Source organism: Channa argus, chromosome 14 (genome assembly GCF_033026475.1).
Source record: "Channa argus isolate prfri chromosome 14, Channa argus male v1.0, whole genome shotgun sequence".
Classification (NCBI taxonomy): domain Eukaryota; kingdom Metazoa; phylum Chordata; class Actinopteri; order Anabantiformes; family Channidae; genus Channa; species Channa argus.
In genome coordinates, this window is record NC_090210.1 from 25,190,605 (window position 1) to 25,216,646 (window position 26,042).

A 26,042-nucleotide genomic window follows, 5' to 3' on the forward strand; every position below is an offset into this window, starting at 1 on the left:
TATCCAAACAGGCCACATTGAGAATCTGCAAATTCTGAGTCAGGAGAAGCTGATAAAAGTCCTTTACTGGAGCCAGATGTTACATAAAACTATATCATAGCTAATTAATATGATCAGTCTCATCATTATAACATTTCTTTGATTTAATGTCAACCTGCAATCAGGCCTGTGGTCACACAACCACATGACTCCAGTTAATATCAGGTAATATAAGAGCGACTTCAGTTATTAAAACAGTCTCTTTAATAGTCACCAAACTTTTTCTTTTCTCTCTGTCTCTGTGTCTCTGTGGTAAAGAAATTGTTTTAAGATGACAGGCTCTGGCTCGATGACAGTTTTACTGATAATGTTGATTCTATTAATAGGAAAACTAATCAGAGATGATTTGTTACCAGGACTCTCTTCTGGTTGAGAGCAGTGTGGTGTTCAACATGTCAGTCTGGTCATAGTGACAATAGTGGTCATGAAACTGACCATCCTCTTTTTGCTGAGTGTGACGGCTGCAGCCTCATCCACATCCCACATTTGTTTAGTTTGGTCTCACTCACCTTTTCACTAATACATTTGTAACTAATAAGTAAGTTTTCATGAATCAAAGAAAGCAGCACATTTGATTTAAGTGTAGGTTTATTTTTTTGGCATTCATGCACATTTTCTATTATTAATACTTAAAGTACTTTTCATTTAAGCTGTATTAACTTAATTTAGTTTTTTTTTGTTACTGTTCTGCTGGTCTGGGGATGTTGGTCATCGCATAAAACATTGGATTGAGGCCGTCATTAGGCTTAAACACTTACTACACTTATTAGGCCTGGACTGTACCAAGTGCCTTGTTGAACACGGGGAGGTGGAAGTAGGTGAGAAATATTTTCTTTAGGTGTTACAGCAAGATTAAAACGAATGTTAAACTAATGTTAATAGTTTGGTATATAAAAGTGTAGTGTTGTTAGCAAGGTGTCAGCCTAGTGTGTGTCAGTAACGTTCACCCCTTACGTCTGGTATTGGTCGGTAGACGTTAGGTCGCCCTCAGGTGCAGCTTGTGTTGGGTTGTAGTTCAGTTTGTGGTGTTTTCAGTTTAGTTATCTTGTGTTGGCCTCTTTTAGGGCCCAGGTTTCATAGTGGTTAAACCTTTTTTGTATTTGTTGCATTTTGAATCAAAATTCCTGTGTCCACCTGCTCGGCCCAACACGGACGTTAAATTAATTCTTCAGCAATGTCTGATCTGCACCAAACACTCAGTGTGTTGAACCACACTCATGTTGTTTTATGAACTCATTTGTTCTGCGTCCACATTGTGCTGTGACCCAAACACCATTTAATTATATATTGTATAATATTCAGTGGCATTAGTTTGTGCTGTTTGATCCTTATTAGACAAAAGGAAACATCCTAAATCTGAATCACTAAATGTTGAACTTTCTGCTAAAGTCACGACCGCAGCTCTGACATATATGTATAATAATACCACAAACATAAATGTGTGTCGGCACATTAATGGACTCGTGCCGTGTGGTCCAGGCATTAGACCACGTGAATATTCAGTTCCAGAAATGTTTTGTTTGATTCAGCTCCAAACTGAACTGTAAATGCTGAGAAACCCTAAATCACACACACACTAACAGTAAAAATGCCACAGAAATTTTAAGAGTGCATCACAGTTTACAATCAAAGGAAGTTACATTTATAGAGAAACCAAGACTCATGTTACAACTGAAAATGACCAACACACACAGAGAAACAGGAATAAACGTAGAAATCTTTGCAAACAAAGGTTCATTCCACACGAACTGATCTTTATGGAGATTTCTGTACGTTTACAGAGCAAATACAAAATGGACAGAGGAGGGCGATGATGACCCCACTGTGTGTTATATTTATATCGATCATTTTTTTTTTGCAAACACGTTCACAACAGATCATATTGTAGCGAGTGATACACATTCATGCCAGAACCAAAGTGTGGAAGCATGCAGGAGCAAACAGGAGCAAACTATGAGAAAACAACCTCCGACAGTCCACAACAGCAACAGCAGCAACAACACTGCTGCTGCTGAGCAGTGTCAGAAAAATGATTCCAGTCATCATCATCATCACCATCATCGTTAAGTGTCCGTCCATTCTGACAGAAGACAGTAACGTTCCACCACGTCTGTGTTAAATGTGTGTGCAGTGAGTTGAGCTTCACCTGTCAGCTGAAGCATCAGTGCTGTTGCTATGGTTACCTGCAGGGTAATCTACCTTAGGCTGATTCAGTCCAGAGCTGTTTTTGTCTACATTATGTGAATTTGAGACTGTAGCGTAGCTGATGTGGTAAACAGGTCTGATTGCAGCGAGCGGGAAAACAACAGGCCTCATGCAAGAACTTCTTCATATTTGTGGACACTACTTTTCTGTCCTCGGTCTCTAACCCCCCCCCATCACAAACCTGCCCTAAAGGTGGCATGTAGTGTTTACATGGCACTTCCACAACAGATGCTACGTGTATCAGTCGGTACCATACAAAATGTGAAATCTGCAATAAATGATTATTTTGGTCACTAGTTTACAGCAGAAACGACACTGACAGACCTTCAGCGTGAGACACTTATGGAGCCACATCAGTTTTTCCTAAAGCAGCCTGAGATCTTCTTCTTCTTCAAACATCCTCATCTGTCACCATCCATCCCCTGCACGAACAAATGGCTTCGCTGAGATCACCTGCAGAGTAAAATCCTCCCCGTGTTTTAAGGACTTGAAGATCATCATTTACTGGCCTCTTCACTGGTTACCAGTGCTTTGTCAGACTTTTGGAAAGGGGATTAAACATTGTCCACTGGGTCGAACACCTTCCACCTTCCACTGATATCGTCTGTTAAAATCCTTATTCCCGTTTTTGTGTCCTTTACTTTGTTTTCCAATAATTGAGCACAGTTTGGGTCCTTGTCTGTTTTAGCTGTTCAGTCTGTTCCTCAGCTTCCTGCCCATCACCATTCTCCACTTATTGCTCTCACCCCCCTCACACGCAGCACATACTGCTCAGTCTGTCTGTGGACTAAACCCGTCTGAGTTGAGGTTTGTTGTAATGGAGTCAAACCGTGTTTTTTCTCAGACTATCGTACCTCTACCTGTGTCTGCACAACAGGTCTGAGCCACGTGGAATTTTTGTAAAATTTTATTAAAAAATGTGAATTTCTCAAAGACCCTGTCCCACTGAAAACAGGTTCGGTCCATTTGAGCAGTTCTTGCATGATGCCCATTGACCCCAAAACCGAGTGCAGCCATTGGCCGTCGTTACTCTGAGCTCTGTGTGCCACACGTCCCTGAAACAATGGAGTGGCAAACACTGCCAGAAAATGCATCAGTGACACCTCTGCAGCCCTTAAGGATTTAACCCCCCCCCCCCCCCCATTTCCCTGATGGTAAAGTCACGTGGACAGAAGGAGGGACACTAACGTCCTGTTGGAAAGCGACAGCTCAAAGAAGATATATGTTTGACACAGAAGACAGACAAGGAAGTTTTAGTTTGATGGGGGGGGGGGGGTATATTTAAATAGATGATGTTAGTTGTGAGCAGGTTGACCCCCCCCCCCCCCAACTATCTCTGTTCTCATGCAGGCAGGTCGTCGTCTCTACCCTGACGCGTTGATGTACAGCTGACTCTGCAGGATGTAGTCGATGACGGGCTGACTCAGGTAGTCCACGACATGGCCGTCACCGTGCTGCAGCGCCAGTCTGATTGGGGGGGGGGGGGGGGGGGGCGTCAGGTCAGCTCTCAAATTTTATACCATGAATTTAAGCAGTTGATTTAAAAAACCCTACCTGCTCTTGGTGGAACTGACGATGGACATCGGGTGGTTCATCACGTCCTTCACCACAATGATGTTGTCCTGAAACCAGAACACACACAGACGTCATACGATGAAGGACGGCGTCTCTCTGAATGTCTCAGCCTGTGTAAGTGTGGGCTCAGACCTTATACTTGCGGAGAATGGAGGAATGATTCATGATCCTCTCTGTGTCGGCTCCGTCACGAGGAACCACGACGATCCCGAAATCCCCCACGATCACCTCCATCTGAAAGCGCACAAACTCAGTGGGAAGGTGCTTTTCAACACAATTTCTCTTTGTGGACTCGGGAATTTGTTAATATTTGGTCCAGTTTTTGTTGCTGTTACAAAATCACTTTAATCGAATTGAACTAAAAGTTAATGTGTTACCTACAAACACAAGCAAATCAGTGTTTATGGCTTTACAGAAGACCACGTCTCATTTTCACCAGAAACAAAAAACAAGCAAAATGTTCGTAGATTTTGTTCTCACACACCTATAAAAAGGTTTATAATGTGTAATTAATGGTTTTTAAAAGACACCTTCACTGATTTCGAACTTTGGTTCTCGTTTGAATAGTGTTTGTGCATAAATGCCATTAATCACAGGAGCTTTTCAGGAAAGGTGAAACCTAAATTTTGCTGCAGTTTCCACTTTTTTCCTGTGCAACAAGTAATTAACACACTCCCAACTGAGGTCAGTGTTGTATTACTGCATCATCGAAGAAGAGTAACAGTGCAAATATTGCGTATTTTCAGTTTCTGGGTGCTGCATGTTTAAAAGAGCGACGGCATCAGGGAATCATTTGTCCTTTGTCTGTGGTCAATCATGGTCCTGAAGCACTGCAGCACTCGGAGAAACACCAAAACTCCAAAACTCCAATCACATCCATCCTGACAGAGCTGCTCCTCTCCTGCAGAGCGCTGCACTGCACTCACAGCAGAACACAGCCAAACCCTTAGAGCTCATTATGACCTAACATGTCATCAATATGGAACGTGGCATTTTCCTCAGAACTGTAAGAGAAGGTCTCTTATTTTTGTTTTTCTGAATGTAAAACATTCCTGGAGTGCACAAATACTAGTATTGAAATATATTTAAACAACAAAGAATAATGAAAACACATGAACACTAATTGTTCTCTTGTGATTATTTGATATATTTCTGAGATAATTCATCATATTTATGACACAAGGTATCCAATTAATTCTTTTATGAATGACTTGTAACAGCTTTTCTACATTCATTCATTGATTATTAGGATGAGGAAAGAAGGGGATAGGTGGGGGTGGGGTGGGGGTCACAATTTGCTTACATCACTGTCCTTCCACAGGCCAGGGATGCAGAAAGAGTCCAGGAGATCACTGCCACACAGGAGCAAGATGCGTAACTCTACAGACGACAAACAGGCAGGAGCAAAGAGACATGTCCTCAGTAAACAACACGTTTACTGGATCTGAACAAGACACAACAGGAAGGACAGCAGAGGACACAACACTGACAGCCCAGGTTCACACTGTGAAAAGACGACTCACCGATCTCCTCGTATCTCATTGCAGTCCCCAGGTTGGCGTTCTCATCTGAGAGGGTCAAACAGAAAGTGTACGTAAACGTAAGTGTAGTGTCACTGAGAGACAGTTAGACGTGGACTGTCCTGTCATCGCTGTTCAAGCAGTTCAGCTTCACTTTTGTTATGGTCAGCAACAGTTAGGACGGATTGACTCTGACATCAGATCAGATGGAAACAAGCTGCAGTGCATTTTCTCCTCTTAGCAGTATTAAACCTGACACATGATGGTCTTTAAATGATGAAGACAAATCGAGTTAGATGATGCTGTTTAGTTGTGACTGAGCCAGGACAGGAACCTTTAAACACCAGCTGGTCACTCCTGGACTCTAAGACATTTCAAACCTGCTTCAATGGACCAACGTGGAGGACGTCACGTTGTGTGTACTTACCGACGAAGGTGAAGCGTTCGATGTGTGGACGGACGCAGCAGATCTTCCCCAAACTCTCACTGATCTTCCCCCACATTTTGACTGAGTGGAAACAGAAGGAAGAGGGCAGTACTCAGAGCCTTTAAGTAGTAATACTACGGTGTGGATTACTGCATCACAAGTTCAAGTTCAGGGGTTTTACAAGCAACGTGTACCTAAATCATCCAGCGAGTAAAATGGGTTATTTGGCAGAATGTGATCTTTCTGAATGTTGAGGATTCACAAAGTGTGTGTGCAGGGTTTTTTCCTTTGTAATAATCCATCTGATATTGTAAGATGATCACTGAGTGAATCCGAACTGCAGCTGCAGTTGTATTTAGTGAGTCACAACTAAATGACTCACGCGTGGACAGAAGGACACTGAGCTGGACTTACTGGCTGTGGGCTTGTGATTCATGTTGCTGTGGCTCTGGTAGATGGGGGTAGTCTGGTTCTGGGGCTGACCAATCACAGGAGTCGTTGACGGTGTGTTGACGTTGGACAGAATGCAGCCGGTGACTCTCTGAGGGGGAAACAAAGTGGCTTTTATCTGGTGTGCAGATCTGGGATTACAGTCACCATGGAAACACAGAGGCCTGAGAGGTCAGGCTCACCTTCATCAGGTCACGGTGGTGCTCCAGCACGCTGCAGGTCGTCTGCCAGGTGTCCTGGTAACACTCCCAAGGGTCCACCCTGTACCAAACACACCAGACGTCCAAAAGAAACTAATGTCGTTATTCATCAGGACTGTGTGGGTGTGGGTTGATTGGATTTGACTCAGAGGAAACTGAACAACTATCATCATATCCTGCTAAAATATGATCAGCGCACAGAAATATGATCTATGAAGTATTGTTCTTCTTGGTTTGAACAAAAAGAAGTTCACATAACAAATGATACAGTATTACATGCAGCTTGCACTTTGTTGCCTGGGGGTCTCCGTCTAACAAACAAAGAACTTAACCAACATGGTTCTGACCTCAGCAGAAAACTGCTCACGAGAAGCTGAAACTGATTAGCAAAGGCTTTTATTGTGAAATATCAGTCCCAAAACTGCCTCACCTGATCCAGTCAGAGGACTGAACGGCCAGCTGACACATGGTGAGACGATGTCTGCTGGACACCAGGCCCTGCAAACACACAGAGGGTTAAACGTGCAGAATCGATGACAACATCTGAAGAAGCAGCCATTTCCGTGTGGACAGTGTACACACTCACGTGGTTGTCAGTACTGTGGTGTGTACATGTACTTTATACTGTTTGTTTTTGGTAGTTTGTGTCATTTCTACTTGGGTGTAGGTTGATTAATGCTAGTGTGAATTGATTTTTTTGTGGGAATTTATGTTTCTATTTATTTCTGTGTTTACATATGTTCAAATATAGTTGTTATGTTTTCAGGCGTCTTATCTGTTCAGATGTTTCAGCACCAAACTAAAGGTTTAAGTCAAATGTAACAAAGTCAACATATATCTGTAAGCTGGGCCCATTTAACCACATGTGCACATCTACCTCCATGTAAAAGGCCAAGAGTGGATCCTGGACAAACCCATGTGCTCAGGTGAGTGTGTGCAGGGGACGCAGCATCATAACTGAGGCAGTGATTAGCGTCTCTGCAGCGTGTGGTTCTTCTGATTTAACTTCTTTGTGTTCAAAATGTTTTCACTCTCACAACACGTGTGACCTCATTCATCAGACCTGAGCTGAACCAGACGTATGTCCACTTCTTTACAGCAGAAACAGCAGCAGCATCACCTTTAAGTGTATCTACACTCTAAACCTGTTACCTGTTAATTAAATACACATTTACTGATTCACACAAAACTTACTTTCACGAGTTGTGTTGAAATATTTTATCAAAAAACTATCTACTGGAAAAACTATGTAAAACAACTTAATATTCATGAATAGTCAACTTAAAAAACATTTCTTTTTAATGGCAGTAATTAAGTGCTAAATCAAAATGCATTTATTTTCGGCAGAAATGTTAAATCCCTCTACACAGTGTAGTTTGTTGCTTCCGCTTAATTTCACCACATGTTATTTTAACTCAAAAAGACTAATGAAAACTGTTGCATTTATTCTTTCTGGATCTTAGTGATCAAACAGCTGCTTTTTTCCACATCCAGCTGTTCATGTGTCCAACTGCTGCACTTACTCTACATTAGTATTGTGTCTCTTTCAGCTCCATGTTGTGTCTCTAACCATCTCCTGAAGGAAAAGTGAACAGCTGCTGTCTAACTGGGTCTGTCTGCTGTAGATGGTGGAGCCTTTTCTCTGAAAACAGTTGCTTCATCCAGAAAGCAACACGAGAGCGATGAGAGTGAATCCAAGGTTCAGACACAATGAGTAGAAACTCTGTATTAAGCTTTACATCTGTCGCATGCTTACATCCTACAGTTTCTTTAGGAAAAAATCTTTGCTTTGTGATGTGTTTAGGATTATGTTACGATTGTCTCAGCTTTGATGTCACATGATGGATTATCAAGATCATAACTGATAAATTTGAACTCCAACATCGATCATGAATTGTGTATTTTTTAAGGTGATGCACTGGCACAGGAACAAAAAACAAATCTAATAAGAAATGAGCAGCATCTATTATTGAGGCCTTGTGCTTCTGTACAGGCAGAGCAAAAGTAGGACAAGACCTTCATTAATTCCTGCAGGAGGCAGAGTGGAAAACAGCAGCAGCAGCAGAAATGCAGCACAGAGCTGCAGCTGCATCCAGGAGGCTGACACATGCAACATGATGTGAAACATCGAAAACACAAATGATATCTGACATTCCATGTACTTACAGGTTTTCCATAGGAGTCATGCACCGGTGAGATGATCCCTCCAATCACAATGAAACGCCCTGTTTTGTGCAGATATTCTCTGGCTTTTTCTGCACAAACAGAAAATGAGACAAATGCAGAATGAAGGTACAGTTCTGACACAGCTCCAGTCCTGAACTGAGACTGCAGCTCAACCAAAGCCGCATATTCTGTCTCCGATTCTCATCTTAATATTTAATGAGCACAAGAGGGAAATCGTTACTGGTCCACCTGCAAACACCACACATCCTGAACATAAAGTTGATCTTTTCCTGTTTGTTGTTTCTGATTCTGACAGAAAGAAACAAGTGAAACTCATTTATTGACAAAAAGGCAGGAGGTGGAGCTGGAGGTGGAAGAGTTGAAGTTGCCGTGATTTTCACTGGGAGTGACAAGGACAAGACATCAGAGGGACAGCACAGGTAGGACAGATTGGAGACAGCTTGGAGACAAAGTGAGACAAGCAAGCTAATTTAGGTATGTGTAGAGGAGGGACGTAGAGTATGTTGAGGATGGATTTTATGGACAAGAGGAGGAGAAGAAGGTCGAGGAGGTTCATGTACACAGTGAAAGTGGACATAGTTGGTGTGACAGAGGAAGACGCAGAGGACAGAGTGAAAATGGACAATCTGGAGCGACTGTTGCTCAGTTGGTAAGGCAGTTGTCGACAGACCACATGGTCAGTTGTTCGATCCCCGGTTCCTAAGTGTCCTTGGGTAAGACGCTGTCCTCCTAGTGGGTCAGGTGAGCACCTTGAATGTGGCAGCCACTGCCATCGGTGTGTGTGTGTGTGTGTGTGTGTGTGTGTGTGTGTGTGTGTGTGTGTGTGAATGGGAATCAACATTGTAAAGCCCTTTGGATAAAAGCGCTGTATAAGTGGCCATTTTCCATTCACCAATCCACTGAAAGAAGAATGATTTTCCTCAGTGGTCAGAACCACAACAGACGAGACGGTGACATGAGCGCTGGCAAATGAAGTCCGGTCCCATGAAGATTTTATTATGTGGTAAAATCCAAATAAATGCTCCAGAGTCGAACTGGGATCAGAGAAGAGGGCTGCTGCTCTCTGGGTGCAGCAGGTAGATCTGAAACAGTTTCACGCTTCAGCAGCTGTTTGACTTCTTGTTTTAAAATTCTGCTCCAGGCTTCGTCTGCGTCCCCACTTCACTTCTATTTAAACAACCAAAACCCGCCATTTGTCACTGTGGCAACACTGAGGCGAACAAGCTCATTCAGCAGGAACGTGATGGATGGAGACTTTTTGTTTCACTTCCTGGCAAAGTTTCCCTGAGCTGCTGAAGACAAACTGCTGCTGATGCAGAGTTTAGCTTGAAAGTATTAATAAGAGTCAAACCCAGAGCAGCATGGAGACGCTTAATCCTTAATATCTGATTACGGATCAATAACATCTGCCTGTTGATATCAGTGGTTAACACGAACCTGCTGCAGGTCAGTCAATCCAGTCAGAGCAGAGACGGAGGCTTCACTGCGGCAGACTGACTGACGTTGCCTCAACTTAAACACCAATCAGAAAGCTCTGCTCATAGGTACTGACCTAAACATGGTGGGGCAGCTCCACAAGACCTTCAAACCATCAGAGTCTGGCATTTTTTCCTGCTTCATCACTGGTATTCACTTCTACTGTCAGGGGTTTTAATGTTGTGGCTGATTACTCTACATGGATTTTTAGTCTAGGGTCTTTATGTAGAACATTTCATTCAGAACCGAGCTGACGTAGAGAGCAGAGTTTAACTGAAGCAGTTGAGGAAATGTACTTAGTTACTTCCTCCACTACTCGTTGGATTCAGGGGTTGTTTAGTGACTGTTCATCACATGAGGAAAGGATTGACTTTGTGCTCTTTTTCTCTAATGTCTTCATGTCTTCCCCTCAACAGGAGCAGAACAGTTCAGAAAAATTAATCAACTAGCTCCCACCAGGAGGTGGCTTTTTAGCAGAAAGTGCTGTGGGTAAATAATCCTGATGAAACACCAGATCCTGTGTCCGTCATCAAGCCCACGGTGCATCGATGGCCTTTTGATTTGGATCATCTGTCTAAGCAACTGCAGATTCAGAGGAGCTGCTGGTAAAAGGGGGTCAGGATGAAAGAACACAACTGCTGTGCTGTATCGTCAGACTGAACATCAGGTTCAGTGTCCACAGCAGGTGGACAAAATAACAAGAACACCTCAGTTACACACAACATCACAGACTGTGTGAAGAGACATGGACACAGTCTGAATATTTGGTATATTTCACACATTTTAAAGCTGAAATAAACGTTCCCGTCCGCTGGGATCTGCCAACGAACGACGTCTGGTGGTCCCAGCACCGCACAGAAGACACCAAGCAAAACTGTTTAGCGCAATGATCCCACGATGGTGGAACGAGCTACCAAACTCTGCACGCTCAGCTGATTCTCTCCCAATATTCAAAAAACTGCTGAAAACAGAACTCTTCCTCATCTTCCTATGCACTTAAATCTTTTAAAAATAAAAATAAAAACCTTTCTGCTCTCTTGCACTTGCATCTCGTGAACTGTGAACACTTTTCTGATAGGACTTTTCTTTGATGTTTTCTCCTTGACTTAGATTTTTGCTGCCTTGTACCTCACTTTTAAGTCGCTTTGCATAAAAGCGTCTGCTACATGACTAAATGTAAATAAATCAGTTAATGAGTTTAATGAAAAGCTGGATGTAATTGCTGTCGAGTGGACACAAAAACCTTTGCTACAGCCGAGTTGACGACATTAAGTTCATAAATGTATATGTTGTCAGTCCGTGCTCTGCAATAAAAGAAAACAACAGGACGGAAATCTATGCAAGTTAGTATTGAAGGAGGCTCATCTCCTGCTCATCTAGTACAGTGGTCACTAATTCTTCTTGTATAGTGTTATATCTGTATTTATTTTTTATTAATATGCTATGTCTCATTCGTAGCACATGTTCAGTATTGATTTGTTGATAGTTATTTACAGCACATGTGCACTGTTATTTTTAGTGTTTTTATTTTTATTCTATTTCCTTTTACTTCACCTCGCGACAAATGCATCGAAATCCTGTTCATATTTGTACTCGTGGCGCGAACGAACGAAAAATAATGTTCAGTTCAAATCCAGTTATCAATAGAGCAACTGCATTAGAATCAGTTCTGTCCAAACATGTTGCTGACACTGATTTAATCATAAACTTCAAAGCCATATACGTCACAGGCAGTTATGTGATGTCATTGATGCAATCGATGATGTCATCAAAGCAATAATATTTAAAATGATAAAAGTCTTAGAAAGTATAAAAGATATTTACAAAGCCGTAGAAAAGAAATAATGTTTTTATAAAAAATTAAAGAGCGGAACGTTTTGAAGTTAGAACGATGTTTCTAACTGAAAGTAGTTAGGCGCCAAATAACGCAGGGAAGACGGAAGTCAGAAGAAATACAACAACAATAATATTAATAAAGATGAAAATATCCTAACTGAATGCATCATTGTTTACACTCATGGTCATGAGATTTTCTGAGTTGAGAGGTCTCAACAGGTGGAGGATACTGAACCAGACTGGAGGATTTCATTAGGTTACAGGACGTTGAGCGCGGTTCTCTCCACCCTGATTAATGGACACCTGAAGGAAGAGAAAACGCTTGGGCAGCTGACGGTTTGCGTCGGTTTGATCCAGGACGCTCATTTCTGGGCTGCGCCACAGCGGAGTGAGGCCTGCTGAGCCTGAACGCGCTCAGGCGGTGGCGACCCGGGTTAAATGACGCTCTAACCGTGTCGTTGTTCCGTTTTTGTGATCATTGTTCGCAGCTTCTTCTAGAATCGTCGCGCATTTCAGCACCACACCGCTGGACAGCGACCGCGCACAACCAAACCAACCCTCGCTGATCATCTCAGCATTTGTGTCTTATGTCGCATCCGCAGCTGGATCTCAGGCGATGTTTATCTCCTAGAACCGCAGCCCCCCCTCACCCTCCTCCACCCACTCCCAGCGCAGATGCTCACCGAACATATGGACGTGTCCCTTGGTGATGGGGTTGAAGCTGCCGCAGGACAGCAGGATGACGTGGGTTTTGGTCGTTTCTGTCATGGTCTACTCTCTGTTCTCTGGTTTTTGTCGTTGCGTCCCGGTCCAGTCCGGTGCCGGTCCTGAGCTGTTCCGTGTTTGTAGCAGGGAGCCGCAGCAGAGAGAGCGAGAGAGGCGAGGCTGCGGCAGGAGGCTGGAGGAAGCAACGTCAGTCCCTTAAAGAGACACTGACACAGAAGATGCTCACGCGCACTGGAGGCTTGGCAGCATTACTCCAGACAGGATAGACGATGAGGGGCTGGATCAGCCTGGATGAATCTGGACCAGGGGTTAGCAACAGTAGTTTGATTGTTTTCCTTTTTGTTTGTCTGGATGTAAATAAATCACTGCACAGGAATGTTAAGTACAAATGCAGTGTTTAAATAAGTACTGCATTTTCCAAAATGTTCCAAACTTTTCTTCTTCATATTAAAGCATACACATACTGAATGTGACAAATTGAGTGTGTTTATTATCACATGGTTGCTTCAAAACGTTTCAGCACGTTTTTGTGTGTCAATTAATATTGAAAGTGAAAACAATGAGCAATGTCCGCCTTCAGTGACACACTGTTCCCCATAAAGACAATAAAGAAGTGCGAGTTTAGAGCTTTTTGCTATTAGTTAATTACAATAATGAATTTACACTGCAATAGAATTTGCAAACCTGAAGGGTTGTGAAGACTTTCAAAAACAACTCTATTATTAGATTATTGACAACATGTAAGAAATAATGTTAGGACTTATTACAAACATATTAGATTAGATTTATCATGTTACAGCAGTTTTCCATTGATTTAAACAATGATGAGCGAGGGAGAGCTGTCACACCAAGAATACTTCAGTCCTTGTTCTTCCACTTCTGTCAGGGGAATCACTTTGTGTTTGGTCTCCCAGGAATTTACTGCAAACAGTGACTCCTGCAGGAATCATCACACACCATTGTCAATGACTAAAGACTAAAATGAGTCACTGACGCAAACGAATGAGTCTGGACTGATGTGTCCTGTGTGGGTGTTTACATCATGTTTGGCAGATGTGGCACATGTACACAAACTAAAAGTACTATTTCATATCATGAATCAATGTTGCTAAATTGGTCAAAAGTAGACGTACTTCACTAGGGAAGTGATTTCTTTAGACATTTAGCCAACTGAGGCCATGAAAAGCAGAAAAAGTGGTTCATGAAACATTCTGTGACCCTTCAGGGCCTTTGAATACTGACTCTGTTCCACTACTGACGAAAACAATGAGGGGAACAGAAAACGTAACGTGGAGGAATGTGAAAGCTAATGTAAGGTAAAGCAGAAAAAGTAGATTCATAAAAACAAAATTTAACTATAAACCTATGAGTCATACGCTGAATGTATAATACGGAACAAAATTTAACGTGTGAAATACAACATTTTTATTTTAGATTTTTATTAACAATAATTCATAAAATTATTACACGTTGTCACCTACTTACTATTATTATTTATTATGTTTTTATTGTTATTTTTTATTATTTATTTATTTATTTTGAACGTCTAATTATTTAGTTTATTGTCATTTCTTGGAGGAAGCTGTCTTTCGCTCTTGCCTCCTACTCGGGCCCTGTCTGGGTCAGACCAGGAACAATATGGCGCCGGGAGGAGCGTTAGCTTCTGGACCAGTCGTTCTCTAAAAGACTGGCCATCCGGCAGGATGAACCTCTGCGCACAGTACCTGCGGTAAGATCAGTGAGGGGTCCTCTGTGCGTTCGCCTGGCGGTACAGGTTTGCTGAAAAGCGATGTTTTATTCCAACAGTGGAAATGTTTTGGTCGGTGGCTAATGCTAATGCTAGCTGGTTTTGGGTCCACCCCCTTAGCTCAACGTTGTCGCTAGCTAGCTTCATATATCAACAAACAGTCGTCTGTGGTTTCTTCGCACAGATTTAGTCCACGTTTGTTATGTATGAGACACATAGGTGTACTAGTAGGTGGATGCAATGCTTTTTATTTGCCGTCTTTGTGACTCCCGGGCTAAGTTATTGTTTCCCCGCCATAGAAACGCGTTACTCGGTGTGTTATTGTGTTAGCGTTAGCCTGCTAGCTTCTTTCTGCGTATGTCCGGTTAGCATTAGCGCACACATTCTGTTACATGTTAAACGCGATTTTGGTTAATTAGCCCCAGCTTTGTTACCGTCGAGTTACCAGTTAGCATCTGTGTTGCTGTGCGTTCTGAGTCTATCTCTGTGGTTTCAATGTAGCGACAGAATTTAAGGCTAATTCGTGGGCGGTCAGTTTGAAATGCTAGCTAACGTTGGCTAAAGGTTTGAACGAATATTTGCTTCTGAATGTTCAGCCGTATTTTGAATACAGGTAGTAATTGGAGCCCGCTATTATCACCTGTGTCATCTTATCTACGTTGGGTCTAAACTGTTAAATGTTTAAATGAAGTCACAGCAGATGGAGACGTAAGTGATAGCTGCTGTCAGCCACCCATTGACTGTCATTGATGAGAGAGTATTGTACCGTACAGTGTTGAACGTTGGTAGTTTGTAGAAACTCGAGGGTTTTATGCTTTGTGTGTGTGTGTGTGTGTGTGTGTGTGGGGTGGTCGTCTTCGTGTCTAACCTCCTCCTCTCTCTGTTTACACCCGAGCAGACAGGCAGAGGCCCTGAAGGCTGACATGACAGGTAGGTTTGAACATCACCTCTAACATTTGATCCTGTAATTAGAAAGCTCTGCTTTGTCATTTTCATGGAGGCACATTTGTCTCTTGTTGTGAGGGTTATTATTTTCGTCCCAGCTGGACAGGAAAGCAGCACTTGCTCGGTACAGAGGGTTTTTTACTGGCACGTAACTAACAATTACTCTGAAGAGTATTATTTTAATTAGTCTTTTAGTAGGACTCTTGTGTTTATTTAATAACACAATTCAAAAGACAATAAATGAGCCAGACAGTTGTTTTCACAACAGAATATTCATACTGTCACAAGAGATGTGCAGGCAGTGCAAAAAGCCAAAAGTTTTATTTATTTTGGTAAATTTGACAAGATGACGCTGGAGGGTTTGTGTGGTCTCTGTATACTACACAAAACAAAATTGGCTTTGGAGTTGCAGTAAGCAAGTGTAGTTAGATTTGTGTGTTTGAAGGCATCAGAACATCAAAAAGAATGGAGCAACATAAAGAATGCCTTATATTTTCACACAATCCCGTGTGATGTCATCGTCAATTTTAACCCAAAAAGGTTCTGTTTACTATCATGTAACAAAGAGAAACAAAATGAAGCCATTTAACCTACAAGATTGTTTGCAGCTAAACAAACACATGCTGCTTTTTAAAGTGGTATCAATGTGTGCTGCAGAAATGTTGTTCAGAAAGACCCAGAAATGAACAAAGTTCATTCAAAGAAGATTAAAATGATCCAACTGTTTATTAATGAAAGTGTTTAACAGTAGAAAAAGTTTGTCTCTATAATTAATATGTTAGGATAAAATTAATTAAAGATGGATTTTAAAAGTTTTTAAAAATAAATTTCTTTAGAATCATGGTTTGTAACCTTCTTCATTATAGGTTGATAATTAGATTATAAATAGTAGATAATTAGTTGCAGCACCTTACACAACATAGTAGACCTAAGAGTTTAGCCATCATATAAGCATCTTTGTCCTAATCAGGACATTTTATTCAAAGGTGTTGACAGACAAAAGGCAGAACTTTGTTGCATCCTCGGTTGACATAAGCTGTAATTAAAAGCTAAATTTACTGTCTTATGTTTAGCAGTTGGTATGTTTTCTAGTTTTTCACATCAGACTAGTGGAATAATTGGTTTTCCCACACTTTAAATCCACTACTCACTTTGTGGATTTTTACCATCCTGTTGGATTTTAGAACAAAGCAGCAGCCTCTGATAATGGTCGGACACATGCCAGAGAGTCTGGTAGAGAAGACAACGTCAGCCTCCAGGCTCTGTGGTGGTTTCACTTTGATGTGGAATAAGCTGAAACAGAGACAAAACTTTGGCAGCTGCTTTGATTTTAGTCTTTTGTCCCGCTCCTCAAACTTCCTAAGTCACCATTAAATATGATGCTTTGCTCTGTGAGATGCTGCATATTTTTATCTGGACTTAGTTGATGCAAAATGATTCATCTAAAAAACATGGACTGAGATTATTGTCACATGGCTTCAAATCATATAGTGCACTGACATGCAATAACATTTAACGAATTTCTTGTCAATATTTAATTGGCAGCTGTGTTGAAAACACACCGTCTAAGATGTGAGAAGCCTTTCTGCTTTCCATACATTGACAGTGTATTAGATTATTGTTAGTGCTATTGTTTTAAAAAGGCTAAGCCTTTTGATTGATTGAAAACTAATAGGTACAATAACCTATATTGAAATAATTCCTAGTTTCTGTTGCTTTTTTAAATTTTGTTCTGTCTAGATGTAATTAGTTCTGGCTTTATTGTGGACCTGTTTACTTGGGAGCATTTTTGCTTGTCAGTTTATGTCATTTCGAGCTCAAAATGCTCATGTATTTGTTTTTGTATTCAACACACTTGGTTGTTGTGCTGTAAGTAACAAGTTTTGATTTAAGTTATAAATATAATGGGGGGAAAAGATGGCTGTCAAACCACAATCCAAATATATTCCGTTTTAACACAGACAAATTATGCAAATCCTCACTTTGAGAACTTGGAACTTGCAAATTTTTGTCAATTTTACATGTACAGTAAGTATGTCCAGTAATTAATTGAATTTTATTGAGTTTTATTAGCAAATTGCTGCAGATCTAGTTGCTTGAAATTTTAGATTGTAGGGCTGATTCTGTTTTTGTTGCTGATTAATACAGTAAGCCGAGCTCGGTTTTCTGACATCTTTTAACAGGATGTGTGCAGAAAGGCTGAGCCCAGTCTGACCTGTCCAGATCACCCACTGTTTGAAGAGTTTTTATAACTTACATCTGGTCATCATTTTAGAGGTCCTGCTGCAAGGACTAATAGGACAGAGTCTTTCTTTGCTTTAGTGGCTGTAGGACTGTTAACCTTTTGTCAGGTACTTTGGACCAGCAGTTATCAGCCGTAGCTTTTGCCTGTTCCTAAATTCCTGGTATGGTACAATTTTAAATTAGCTAGTAAATTGACTTGTTTACTAGACGCATACATGGTCACTACTGAACAGTGTAGATGGACCGTTATTGTCCACTTTCCTGTGTCCATTGCTGTTTGTCACTGCAGACAGGATAGTTGTTTTCTTTACACTTGCCATGCTGGTCACTAGTGGAAGACTTTGCTAAACTAACTGTGTTGTGCATTTAAATGTCCGTGTGGAAAACTTAGATTTGGGAAAACATGCCTTACTACTATTAGACACTGCATTTGGTAAACATCTCTGCTGAACTGAAGTACAAGAAAGTTCCCTAAAGCAGTAAAATATTTATTTAATTAAAAATATCTGGTCAGAGAATAATTATGAATCTGGCTGGATATGTGAAAGTTTCAGAAGTGAACACATTATACTCTTCGACCTCAGCTCACTGAGGTGGGGTTATCTAATTTGTGTGTCTCCACTCTGTCCTGTAGATTCAAAGCTGGGGGCAGCAGAGGTGTGGACGTCTCGGCAGGCCCTGCAGGATCTCTACCAGAAGATGCTGGTGACAGACCTGGAGTACGCTCTGGACAAGAAAGTGGAGCAAGACCTGTAAGCTGCTATGCCTCCACTTCGTCACCACATGACAGACATAACCGAGACCACTTTAATGAGAAACCTGTGTGGAGTCAAGCTGCATTATATACAGACAATGTTAAAACATAGGTGAAGGGACCTCTATGATAATTTTTGTGTTTTCTGAGTCTCAGTCAGGTTTTTCTGCCTCACTTTAGGTGGAATCATGCTTTTAAGAACCAGATCACCACCTTGCAAAGCCAGGCCAAGAACCGAGCCAACCCCAACCGAAGCGAGGTCCAGGCCAACCTGTCACTGTTTCTGGAGGCTGCTAGCGGCTTCTACACACAGGTAAGATTCAGGTGATCCACATGAGAGTTTTCCAGTACCGCAACTTAACCTTAAAATAACCTGTATGACGGTTCTTTGGTATTGACCTGAGTCTGCTATAGTTTTTGAAAACTTTTGATTTTACCATAATGTGTCACATTAAAAGATGTTTACCATGGAACCACTCGTGTAACTTGTTCCCGTCGGCGTGATAACAGACTCCTATTAACAAGTTTGACTTCAGTTACAATATTGGTTGAAGCTGGTGTGCAGGGAAGCTTATTGAAGCTTTAAAAGATGGAGGGTTAGATTACTAATGACTTTCATTGTCTCTTAGTTGTTGCAGGAGCTGTGCACTGTCTTCAACGTCGACCTGCCATGTCGTGTCAAATCTACTCAGCTCGGCATCATCAGCAATAAACAGAGCAGCACCAGCGCCATCGTCACCCCACAGCCCAGCTCCTGCTCCTACATCTGCCAGCACTGCCTCGTCCACCTTGGAGACATAGGTGAGAGAAGCAGATAAGATAAGACAACCTAAAGACATTTCATCCAACACAACCATAAAAAAACTAAAGCTCTGAAGTTTCTGATCCTTATTGTTCCCCACGTTTCATTTCTGTCTTTCAGCGCGTTACCGTAACCAGACCAGCCAGGCAGAGTCTTATTATCGACATGCAGCTCAGCTGGTTCCATCAAACGGTGAGGCTACAGACGAGCCTACATAGGCGAACAGGCTACAGAGCTTGGTGTTTAGCAATGTATTTCTTTAAGTTTGTTGCTTTGGTTGTAACTAGATAACACGGCCGTTGTAATGTTTTATTGTACTCAGAAAGTGTGTGGGAATAACTTAAAACACATTACAGCATTTCCAATATGTCAAATGAGAACTACTTGTAATAGTCTTGTCCAAAGACTTTTTTTGACTTGCATTGAATGGTGGCATTGTCAGCATGGCTGATGCACATCAACCAAACATGGCCGTTCCTCTCCATGGATGTGTTCTAATCCTACTCTCTTTTGCAGGTCAGCCGTACAACCAGCTGGCCATCCTGGCCTCATCTAAAGGAGACCACCTCACCACCATCTTCTACTACTGCCGCAGCATTGCAGTCAAGTTCCCCTTCCCAGCAGCCTCCACCAATCTGCAGAAGGCACTGTCCAAGGCTCTGGAGAGGTAACAATTCAGCACATGAGCACACCAGCTACATTGTTGGATTTCTCTTTTCAAGGGTTTTTGAAAATAAAGAAAACCCTTTGCTGTGAGTTTAAAGGATGTTAACAGAACGTGTTTTTTTGTATGATTATCAGCCTGCTTCATTGTGTCCTTCTAAAAAGAGACATTTGATTAAATCCTCTACATTTTGTCTGCATTTGTATAGTCGTGATGAGGTGAAAACCAAGTGGAGCGTGTCAGATTTCATCAAGGCTTTTATCAAGTTTCACGGTCACGTTTATCTAAGTAAGAGTCTGGACAAACTGGACAGTTTGAGAGAGAAATTGGAGGAGCAGTTTCAGGTAAAATGACAACATCCAGTGTTCTTTTTTTCACAGTTTTGGTTGGTTATTCAGATGTGCTGGGCTTTAAACACAAACTGTGTGTGTGTGTGTGTGTGTGTGTGTGTGTGTGTGTGTGTGTGTGTGTGTGTGTGTGTGTGTGTGTGTGCGCAGAGGCTGATCCTGCAGAAAGCCTTCAGCTCTCAACAGCTAGTCCACATCACCGTCATCAATCTGTTTGAGCTCCACCACCTCCGAGACCTGACAGCCGACAGCAGTGAACAGAGCTACAGCAGCGAGCAGCAGATTAGCTGGTTCCAGTTGATTGGACTCTTCAGTGAGACCCACACCCACACTAACACCAATAATACAGTACAGTGACTAAAGCTGTGTTCAAACAGACAGCAACAAAGCAAAACAAAATGACGCTCTGGTAAAACACTTGCAGGGAAAAAAAAAGTGTGCTCGGACTAGGGCTGCACGATATATCATTTCACCATCATCGTCATGGTGTGTGCATATGCAGTGGAAGCATTGCAGACTTGAGTAGCCTGAATGATGGGGGCTTAATGGGGTTGCCTGTTTTGACTTCCTGTGTCTACAGTGTCCTTCTTGGGTGTCATGTGCAGCCGTGTTCTCCTCAACAAAAACAGAGGGGAGGAGATAATGGGGGATTGTCCTCTGCCAGCCATCAAAGTTTCTCTGGACTGGCTCAGACTGCGGCCCAGTGTTTTCCATGAGGCCGCCATTGACAACAGGAAGTAGTGAGTTTGATTCTGATGGCCTTCAATTAAAGCAGGGTTCATTTGTTGTCTACTAAAGCCTAAACTCCTCCTCCTCTTCCTGTCTCCCAGTGTTTGGCCCTGGCTCGTCTCCATCCTCAACAGTTTCCAGCCCAAAGAGGACGACATGTCATGCTCCTCAGGTAGGACTTAGACTCAAATTAATAAGTATACATGGATCTATATAATAATCAAATTTTCTTATATGGGTCAGTGTTGAAAAGGAGCTATAATCTTTTTATACATGTGCATGTCTGTCCTGATCAACACAGTTTTTTTTTGTTTGTTTGTTTTTTTTGTTTTGTTTTTTTCCCATCTCATCTCCAAATACTGACCTTCATTGAGTTGAACAGTATTATAGCTTCACTGTAAGCACAAATACACGGTCTTGAACTCCCTCATACCACTGTATCATACCACTATCACTTCTTACCAGATGGTGGCAGTAAAGCAGTTTTCTTTCCCAACCAAAATAGAGAAAGGGGAAGGAAAATAGGAAAATAAAAAAAATAGGAAAATAGCGACTTTTTCAAATGATCTTTACTACTACATGTTCTTAGACTTATACATGTCAGTGAAGGTTTAGAATCCAAATGTTCAAATTTTCAGAGAAGTAAAATTTTCCTTGCCACAGTAAGTTTAAAATAAAATAATTGATGATTGTTTCCAAATTCAGCACACATAGTGTAGTTATTGTGCCTCTCTTGATATTGCACATCCTGCAGTGCACATGGTCGGATTGCGGTGCCGATGCTGAAATTATATATCATGTAACCACACTCGGGTTTAAAGCCTCCAGAGACTGAACATTATCACCTACTGTTCCAACTGACTGTGTGCTGAACCGCTCTCTGATCTCAGGGATTTTGGTTTAATTCCCACCTACTAAAGACGCTGAACCCTTCCTTAGTTTCTTCCGGGGAGTTCAGGCCAGCTGCATAGGTCCCACATCGGTGTGTGTGCGTGATTGTGAGTGTGAATGGGTGTATGAAAAGAAGTGCGAAGTGCTTTGTGTACCAATAAGACAGAAAAACGCTATAAAAGTGCATGTGGAAGACCATTTACTGTCCTTGTTTAAACTTGGTTTTACATAATAAACTGTGATGGTGTCGATGTCGCTCATTGTTATTGCTTTTGTGTGAGATTTTAATAAGCGGTTTAATCTGACATGTTTTGACCACAGTGACACCCCTGCCAGAGGAGTTTGAGCTTCAGGGTTTCTTGGCTCTCCGGCCTGCTCTGAGGTATTGAGTCCACTTTACTGTTTAGCATCTTTTGAATCTAACTTTTGAATCTATATTTCTAGGTACTGATGTCCGACTTTCTCTGTTTCAGGTCTCTAGACTTCGCTAAAGGTCATCAGGGGATCCTGGTGGACAGGGACCGTCTGCCGGTCAATGCTCGACATCAGAGGCTTATTGTTCTGGGCAAATGGGTGGCCGACAACTATCCAGAGTGAGTATTTGTCTGTCACTGTATCCGTACGCTTTTACACACAAAGACAAAATTTATTTAGACACTTCTTACGTCCGATTTCAAACATTTGAGCCAGATTAACAGAACACGATGTACAGGCTCTGTGGTTTTCATCAGTCTCTAAAGCAGGTCAGTTGCTTTCCAGACAAGACACTACAACATAGTCTGTCTCCTGTCCATAGGCTGATCCAGTACAGAGTGAGTGAGGACGGCCTCCTCATCTTCCTCACTGACATTCCAGAGCAGGCCATTGAGGAGCCACAGGAGAAGGAGGCACCTGTGCTGCAGGAATCTTCCAATGGTGAACAGACACCCAACGATGGTAACAATTCATGCCTGAAGTCAGTGCTGTCTGCGGGGAAGACCCAGAGCTCGTGGCCTGATGGTAGCGACCGCCCCGTCGTCACCTTCAAAGAGAACATCAAACCCCGGGAACAGAGCCGTGAACTGACGCGAAACCATCACCCGAAGGACAGCAGCAAGGAGCGCAGAGACTTCAGCAAAGGCAGCGGAGCCGCAGGGAAAGGAGAGAAGAGAGATGGAAAGAGGAAGAGTGAGGTGAAGAAAACAGGACATGAGAAAACTGCTGATGCTGGAAAACAGGTGAAGATGTGACTGAAGTTTGGTCTCTATCAGCTTCAGCTGCCAGAGCTGCTCATATAATACTGTAACAAAGAGATGATGTTTTTTTTCCCTCTCATTTAGGTGAAGGCACAGACAGAGCTGAGGAAGACTCCGGTGTCTGAGGTGAAGAAAACTCCTGTCACTCAAACGCAAACTACCTGCTCGTCCCAGTTCATCCCCATTCATCACCCTGGAGCGTTCCCACCTCTTCCCAGCAGACCTGGTACGTACTCACACTCTTTAACCTGATAATCCTTAAAAGGAGAATTTGCTTTTCCATCACTTACATGCATTCTGCAGATGCTCAAAGTGTCTTTTTTTTTTTTTTTTTTAATGCAGCTCCTAACCTGTTTCCGAACTGTTTAAGTGCTACATGATAGACTGTTTGGAATTGAATATTTAAGACTGAATGGAGGAGGAGAAACATTTGTAGCACTAAGTTACACTTCTACAACGATTTGTGTAGGTGCAGATATCAATATTGCATTAGACATTTATAAAAGCAGACGCAACTGATTGTGGTTTGGTTATGTTTTTCTTTCAATTAATGTGGCCGTAATGTAAACGATTCCAGCAGTAATATAAGCCGTAATTCTTTCCACATAGATCTGTTGAAGCTATCAGGTGAGGACTTCTCTGTTGTTTTCATATTGCAGTAGATATTGCAGGGTAAAGTGCTTTGTCAGTTTTTTCCAATATCTTGCAGTTGTCATATAGACCTATTTACAATCCACTGATTTATTTGTTAATCTTGGTTTTTGTCTGATGTTTTCTTTGGTTTTATTAAAAACAGAAGCCCCCAATCTTTGTTTATAGGAGTATAGCCAAAGACAATTAATGTGGATTTACCATTTACTTAGTGTTTGCTTATTTTCACACTGTAATAAAATGTCAGCAGATGTCTTTTATATTGAAGATTCAAAAAGAAAACTTTTCAAATCCTATTGAAAAGTCGAATAGTTTCAATTGAAATGCAGATTTTTTTTGTTGTTGTTGTTGTCTCATCTCTGCTCCTAATCCCTTCCTATGTAGGTTTCCCTCCCTCAGCCTATGTGATCCCTCCTTCTGTAGCGTTCCCCGGGCTCCCGGTGAATCCGGGCTTCACCTTCTCCACTGGAGTCTCTGTCCCTGGGCCTTTCCTGCAGTCAGCTGTGCACACCCAGGCTGGCACACAGGTCCAGGCCGGCAAACAATCTCACATTCCCTATAGTCAGCAGAGGCCCTCTGGTCCTGGTCCAGTTCAAGGGCCAGGGGCCTCAGGCCCAGGGCCCATGAACCAGGGACCCAACCAAGTTCAGCAGTCCCAGCCCCAGCTGTCTTCCCAGCAGGCCTTGCAGCAGTCAGTACAGCTACAAGTGCAGGCAATGAGCCAGCAGCAGTCTCCCACCAAACCGGTACAGCAGGTCACGATGGGGAAGAGTCCACCTCACCACCCAGGACTGCAGCAGGTCAGATCACATTCTCTGTCTCTCTCTCTCTCACCTTGAAACAGTTTCACCATGAATCTGCGCTTTTTTAAAATAGAGTTTTAAAACCGCAAATTGGTGTTTTAGTATGGACTAGAAAAATATAGCACTTTCTTGGTTAGAAACGTTTCGCTACTTATCCAAGCAGTTTCCAAGAAGCATAGATATCTGAGGCCAGCTCTCAAGGCCCGAGGTTATCCTGAGTGGGCCTTAAACAAGATGAACATCACAGAGAGACTCGGAGTCAAAGGAAAAACCTGGTGATTACTTACATGCCTGGAGCATCAGAGAACTTTAAGAGGATCTACATTGGAGAAACCAAACAGCCTCCATGAGAGGAAGGCCCAGCACAGGAGAAGCAACACCTCTGGACCAGAATCAGCAGTGTCCCTACACCTAAAAGACAAAGGACACACGTTTGAGGATGACAATGTCCACATTTTGGACAGAGAAGAGGCACAACCTGTCTCCCATTTTTCATGCTGCCCTTTCATCCATTCTCAGGACGATCAAGACCACTTCACACATCCACCAAGAGGGCTACACCTAACGAGGTAGTTAGGGTCGTAATTGTTACATCTAGATGCCTCCACCCTGTTCCCACCTCCCACCTTAACGAGCCTATTCAGGCCAGGGTGGAACAGAGGTCTACTCTGTAGGATATAACTGGGTTCCCTAGCCACTTTAATCAGACTGGAGAAGCTGTTTGGATAAGTAGCGAAACATTTTTAACCAAGAGAAAGAAGTTCAGTTGACATGATTCAATCTTTAGATAACCAAACCTGAATGAGAATCTTCACGGACATATAGTGAGACTGTAGTCTAAAAACCTTGCTGTGTGTCTCAGCAGTACATGCAGGTTCAGGATCAGCCAGCTCAGATGTGGAACCAGGCACAGGCGGCACTTCAAAAGATGACTCCTATGCAGATGTCCATGAAGCAGCCTCAGCAGCAGCAACAGGCTTTCTACATGGCGGCTCAGGATCCTCTCAAACTTTATGAGCATCAGCTGCAGCCCCCCACCCAGCCACAGCACAGCAACATGGACAAGAAGATCAAATACCCTGACATCAAGATGCAGGACTTCTACTGGGAGCCACCCTACAGGATGGGGGATGGTCTGGCTGTAATGGCAGACAGGATGAAGAGGCCTCCACCTGGAGGCATCTGTTCTGAACAGGATGGCTCCGCGGGTCTCCGGGGACCCCCCTTTGAGGTGAGCACCCACCAGAGGACAATAAGGGAAGAGAAGGTGGTCCTGCTTTTTGTCTCCCTGCTGGCTTAATTTTGTTACTTGTTATAATTTTTTTATTCTTTGCTTTTGCTGTTTTTACTTTTGATATCTCATGAATTTCCTCTCATTGCAGCACTTACAGGTGTTCAGATAATTTTGTAAGTGTAGATCCAAAACCTAATACCATAATGTCTAAGTTTGAGGGCGTGTCCTCCAGTTTTCTCTGCGATGACTCGTTTTACTCATTAACCGTGTTTGACACTTTAGCATATCCACTTTAAACACATCATAATAGGCCTGTATTTATTCTAGATCTGAAAATTAAACAGAAATTTAAATA

At 42.3% G+C, this 26,042-nt stretch overlaps 2 protein-coding genes across 11 annotated transcripts in view; one reads left to right on the forward strand and one right to left on the reverse strand.

Moving 5' to 3' along the window:
- Nucleotides 1-1,622: 1,622 nt before the first annotated feature.
- Nucleotides 1,623-12,871, reverse strand: nmnat2 (nicotinamide nucleotide adenylyltransferase 2). The gene is made up of 11 exons (XM_067475051.1): nt 12,599-12,871; nt 8,583-8,671; nt 6,847-6,914; nt 6,399-6,477; nt 6,181-6,307; nt 5,767-5,847; nt 5,343-5,387; nt 5,123-5,199; nt 3,952-4,053; nt 3,799-3,866; nt 1,623-3,711 (listed from the first exon to the last, which is right to left on the reverse strand). Exons 1-11 carry the CDS (start codon nt 12,681-12,683, stop codon nt 3,609-3,611), a joined length of 924 nt encoding a protein of 307 aa, XP_067331152.1. The 5' UTR covers nt 12,684-12,871; the 3' UTR covers nt 1,623-3,608.
- A 1,360-nt stretch (nt 12,872-14,231) lies between these two features.
- Nucleotides 14,232-26,042, forward strand: part of smg7 (SMG7 nonsense mediated mRNA decay factor) — a 30,281-nt gene continuing 18,470 nt past the window's right edge. For 3 of the 10 annotated variants that reach the window (XM_067529370.1, XM_067529375.1, XM_067529376.1), the window contains exons 1-18: nt 14,233-14,370; nt 15,287-15,318; nt 18,212-18,329; nt 18,512-18,644; nt 18,961-19,132; nt 19,254-19,325; nt 19,650-19,800; nt 20,006-20,141; nt 20,295-20,457; nt 20,725-20,884; nt 20,975-21,045; nt 22,086-22,146; nt 22,238-22,357; nt 22,561-22,981; nt 23,084-23,225; nt 23,609-23,626; nt 24,035-24,450; nt 25,316-25,684. In XM_067529370.1, coding sequence (XP_067385471.1) covers nt 14,345-14,370; nt 15,287-15,318; nt 18,212-18,329; nt 18,512-18,644; nt 18,961-19,132; nt 19,254-19,325; nt 19,650-19,800; nt 20,006-20,141; nt 20,295-20,457; nt 20,725-20,884; nt 20,975-21,045; nt 22,086-22,146; nt 22,238-22,357; nt 22,561-22,981; nt 23,084-23,225; nt 23,609-23,626; nt 24,035-24,450; nt 25,316-25,684 — 2,781 coding nt within the window. In that variant the 5' untranslated portion in view covers nt 14,233-14,344. Of the gene's footprint in view, nt 14,371-15,076; nt 15,097-15,286; nt 15,319-18,211; nt 18,330-18,511; nt 18,645-18,960; nt 19,133-19,253; nt 19,326-19,649; nt 19,801-20,005; nt 20,142-20,294; nt 20,458-20,724; nt 20,885-20,974; nt 21,046-22,085; nt 22,147-22,237; nt 22,358-22,560; nt 22,982-23,083; nt 23,226-23,608; nt 23,627-24,034; nt 24,451-25,315; nt 25,685-26,042 lie in introns of those variants that run through there. The other 7 variants (XM_067529377.1, XM_067529380.1, XM_067529369.1 and 4 more) reach the window with 6 other exon arrangements.

What these genes read in the sequence shown, in the direction of transcription:
- nmnat2 (XM_067475051.1), bottom strand. Translation starts at nt 12,683, where the DNA reads ATGACAGAAACGACCAAAACCCACGTCATCCTGCTGTCCTGCGGCAGC. An exon ending in CCATTCTCCGCAAGTATAAG is followed by an intron (nt 3,867 to 3,951) that starts GTCTGAGCCCAC and finishes TTCTGGTTTCAG; the next exon opens with GACAACATCATTGTGGTGAA. An exon ending in GTCAGTTCCACCAAGAGCAG is followed by an intron (nt 3,712 to 3,798) that starts GTAGGGTTTTTT and finishes CCCCCCAATCAG; the next exon opens with ACTGGCGCTGCAGCACGGTG.